Consider the following 4,026-nt stretch of genomic DNA (forward strand, 5'->3'; position numbering starts at 1 on the left):
TGGGGTGGGGGGGGAGTTGGGAGAGAGGCACCAAAAGTCAATGTTATATACGAAAAACCATAATCATTTTAATTCAATATCGACACCTCCACATCTCGCCGTAATGCGGACGAGTCCAATCGAAACCTCTGTTTTATAGCAGTAGAGGAAAGAACTCGTAAAATCCTAACGGCTTTTATGTAGTGCGGTATAAACAACAACAACATCCCCGGCTTTATGGCATTTTATAGTTTGTTAAACAGTTTACAGCCTTTTTTGGGGCTATTACAAATGCAATTCCCTTCATGCGATAGTTAAACCTTTATCAATAATAAGGAAATTGATCATTAAAATGTTAAATATGACTACCTCGTTTGTTTTAAAATATGTTTAGGGTAAGAAGCTGTATGATTTGATAACTTGTATTAAAATACCAATTACATTTATAGGACCTTTTAAAACTGGTAGCAATTAAATCGTGTTCTTTTACAGTTTTCCAAAGCGACCCTGACATTTAAAAAGGCTAAAACTGCCTCGTTAAAATTTCGAAATTAACGACTGAGAGCGGCTTCTCTTTCATTTCGCAGCACTCCCCAAAAATCAATCTTTTGGGTGGTCTAGGTACGTGATTTGTTGTGAGGCGAGCGATATCTCATTAATGTAGGTAGTTAAACATATTTAATCCGTATATTCACCCCACCTCCTCTCCGTCTCCCTCCCGCTCCCTCTCTCTCTCTCCCTCTCTCTCTCTCTCGCTCCCCCTCGCTTGCTTTTCCTTCTTTATTCTCTCACACTCTTCCTTTCACAATCATGCAGTGCAGAGTCCGTGTGGAGTAAGGAGAAGCCAATAGGATGAGGTTTTGGTAATAGATGCAAATGATCATGAAAAGACACTGCAAAATATGAAACAACTCATTTGCGCTGAAGTAAATCACTGAAAACTGTTTATGAACTGGCATCTCTTCTTGGAAATGTAAAGCGAGAACTCTTTAAGTGGCGATTTTTTTTTTTTTTTTTTTTTTAGGGGTGGGGGGGGAGGAAAGAATCCAGTACCATGCAGGCTTAGAGTTTTGATTATATCCTCCTTTTATATTCCTGGAAATCACAAACTGTCGTTGCTTAGCATCTTAGCGCTTTCTTTTTTTGCTAATAGATTCCCGCGGTCTGGTTTGGTTGGCTTTTTTTTTTTTTTTTTTTTTTTCCTCCTCCTCGCCTTCCTCCTCCATCCAAATATTCTTATTTAAATTAAGATGAGCTCTTATTTTGTCAACTCACTCTTCTCCAAATACAAAACCGGGGACTCGTTGCGTCCCAATTACTATGACTGCGGGTTCGCTCAGGATCTTGGGGGCAGACCCACGGTGGTGTACGGACCCAGCACGGGGGGCACCTTCCAGCATCCGACCCAAATCCAGGAGTTCTACCACGGAGCATCCTCACTCTCCAGCTCCCCTTACCAACAGAATCCCTGCGCCGTGGCGTGCCATGGGGACCCCAGCAACTTCTATGGCTACGACCCTTTGCAAAGGCAGAGCCTCTTCAGCGCCCAGGAGTCGGACTTGGTGCAGTACACGGACTGCAAGCTTGCTGCCAGCGGCCTTGGAGAGGAGGCGGAGAGCTCGGAGCAGAGCCCTTCTCCGACCCAGCTTTTCCCCTGGATGCGACCGCAAGGTGAGGCGAGATGGGAAGGACAGCGACGAGGCATTTCCTGAGCCCATAAAGTATCCCTCTTCCTTTCTTTCTGCCCTCCTTCCTTTCTTTTCTGCCCCTCTTCCTTTCTTTCTGCCCCTCTTTCTTTCTGCCCCCCTTTCTTTCTCTCTCTCCTTTTCTTTCCTTTCTTTCCTTCTCCCTTTCTTTCTCTCTCTCTCTCTTTCTTTCTTTCGCTCCCCTTTTCTTCCCCAATGACTGTATTTTAGTGCTTTATGGGGGTAAACTTTTGCACTTGTAAATTGCTTTATAGTTTAATTACCCTGAAGGAGCCCTTTTCTTCTGGGGGCTGAACGAGCCGGGCTTTCAGTGGAAGGAAGCGTCCTTAAAGTTTATGGCACTTTTATAGCCTTAAGAAAGCCCCTTCATTTTTTTTGTTTTGCGTTTGATTCGGGATTTCGGCGGTGCTGTTCGCTCTCCCCCGGGCTGCCGTTCTTTTTGTGTCCCCTGCATCCCCCGGAGCCGGAGCTGTTGTTGTTGTTGTTCGGGTAATAAGGAGTGCGCGAGTGGAGGCTTTTTGCTGGGCTGCTCGGAGTGGGCTCGCGGTGACCCTCCCCCCTCCCTCCACCATCGCCCCCGTTCCTTTAGAACCATCTTCCCTTTCTAATATCATACAGCAGCCTTTCCTCTCGCTCTTTGCTTCCTGCCTCGCTTCTGCGAGCCCTTTCTTCCCCCCCTCCCCACCCCCCCCCGCCTCCTGTATATGTGTGTGTGTGTGTGTGTGTGTGTGTGTGAGTGTGCGTGCGTGTGTGTGCGCCCATTCCCGAGCCTGGTTTATGTATCTTTCAACCTCCTCTTCTTCCCCTTTCCACCCAACCTTTGCAATTCCCCAGCAGCCGCTGGACGGAGGAGGGGGAGGCAAACCTACAGCCGCTACCAGACGCTGGAACTGGAGAAGGAATTTCTATTTAATCCCTACCTGACCCGCAAACGGAGGATCGAGGTCTCGCATGCCCTGGGATTGACAGAAAGGCAGGTCAAAATCTGGTTCCAGAACAGGAGGATGAAATGGAAAAAGGAAAACAACAAAGACAAGTTTCCCAGCAGCAAATGCGAGCAGGAAGAACTGGAAAAACAGAAAATGGAAAGAGCCCAGGAGGTGGACGAGGAAGGGGAAGCACAGAAGGCGGACAAGAAATAAAAGGATTTTTGAGGACTGAAAGGCGAGCGCTGCTGGGGTGGAAGAGCCCCCGAGCCCCACGTTAATGGTAGTTCATGTAAGGGAGGGGTGGGGGGGGGTGGGGGGGGAACCAACAGTGCATAGAAAAGAGAAAGAAAGAAAGGAAAAAAAAAAAAACAAGGGAAAAAAAAAAAAAGAAAACCCTTTATTGCTGTAAAACAATATAGCTGTAAGCACCACTTTCCTGATTATCCTTTGATACAATGAACAGTTATGCAAAAGTGCCGGGGAGCTCTGCCCTGCCTTTTGCCAGTTATTAACTAGTGGTAGTGTAACGCAATAGCTTATGTAAAACATGACTGTGAAATCTTCTCTCTCTCTCTCTCCCTCTCTGTCTTTCTGTCTCTTTCTTCTCTTTCCTTGGGGGGGGGGGGGGGGGGGGGCGGGGGGGGGGTTTGGTTAACATAGCTTTCAATGCTATAGGAGTTATGTGAAATTACATGCGTGCACTTTTTTATTTTATTTTATTTTAATTTTCCACTTTTTTTTTCTTTTGTTTTGCTTTTGGTTGTGGTTTATCTGTGTGTACTGGAGGTAGCTATTGAGACAAACATCCCAACAACATGAAACTGCCTATTTATGCTGTAGTTATCTCTCTCTTTCTCTCTCTCTCTCTCTTCACTTTCCTCACCTCTGTTCTTGGGTTCGCTTCGGGATTTTCCTTCTCTTTTTTTTTCTTTTTTTTTTTTTTTGGTTTGTTTGTTTGTTTACGAATTTTAAATGTCTCCTAAAAAAAAAAAAGCGGAAAAAAAAAAAGAAAAAAGACCACAAAAAAAAAAAAAGCGTTTTTTCTCTCTCTTTTAGTTAGCATGCGCACAGTGAAGCAAGTTGTAAAGTGATCCTTAGGTTAACTGTGAAAAAGAATGTATACTGTATACGTGAATTACTTTATTGGGGGAACTAATGATATATTTTGTTGTTCTTTCATCACTTTGTTCTATTGTCTAAACCTGGAAGTGGCGGAAGAAAGTTACAATAAAGTTTACAAGCGAGAATTCCGTGACATCATTCTTTTACCCTGCTCCATTTCCTCCAGGACCACTTTGATAGAAAGGAAATAAAAGTCAATTGTGTGGGAGCTGCAGCCCAGGCCATCAAAGCCCGCTCTGCCTGAGAGATGCTGGGCCGCTGCTGGGCCGGGCAGGGGCCGGGGAAGGGGC

General features: G+C 45.3%; 1 protein-coding gene and 1 long non-coding RNA gene across 4 annotated transcripts in view; one reads left to right on the forward strand and one right to left on the reverse strand.

The window, feature by feature from the left end:
- Positions 1–2,744, reverse strand: part of LOC110388607 — a 7,697-nt gene extending 4,953 nt beyond the window's left edge. Inside the window, exon 1 of the long non-coding RNA XR_002432929.1 lies at positions 2,606–2,744. This is a non-coding gene — a long non-coding RNA (uncharacterized LOC110388607). The remainder of the gene's footprint in view (positions 1–2,605) is intronic.
- HOXB8 (homeobox B8) lies at positions 976–2,865 on the forward strand. Of its 3 annotated transcripts, none has more exons than XM_021378045.1 (2): positions 976–1,650; positions 2,520–2,865. In XM_021378045.1, exons 1-2 carry the CDS (start codon positions 1,230–1,232, stop codon positions 2,825–2,827), a joined length of 729 nt encoding a protein of 242 aa, XP_021233720.1. In that variant the 5' UTR covers positions 976–1,229; the 3' UTR covers positions 2,828–2,865. The 3 variants fall into 3 exon arrangements, 2 of the variants coding, with proteins under 2 accessions (XP_021233720.1, XP_021233721.1); XM_021378046.1 differs by having other exon boundaries at positions 1,215–1,650; positions 2,523–2,865; XR_002432924.1 differs by lacking the exon at positions 976–1,650 and adding an exon at positions 1,657–2,174 and having other exon boundaries at positions 2,520–2,661.

This window comes from Numida meleagris, chromosome 26 (genome assembly GCF_002078875.1).
Source record: "Numida meleagris isolate 19003 breed g44 Domestic line chromosome 26, NumMel1.0, whole genome shotgun sequence".
In the NCBI taxonomy this organism is placed as follows: domain Eukaryota; kingdom Metazoa; phylum Chordata; class Aves; order Galliformes; family Numididae; genus Numida; species Numida meleagris.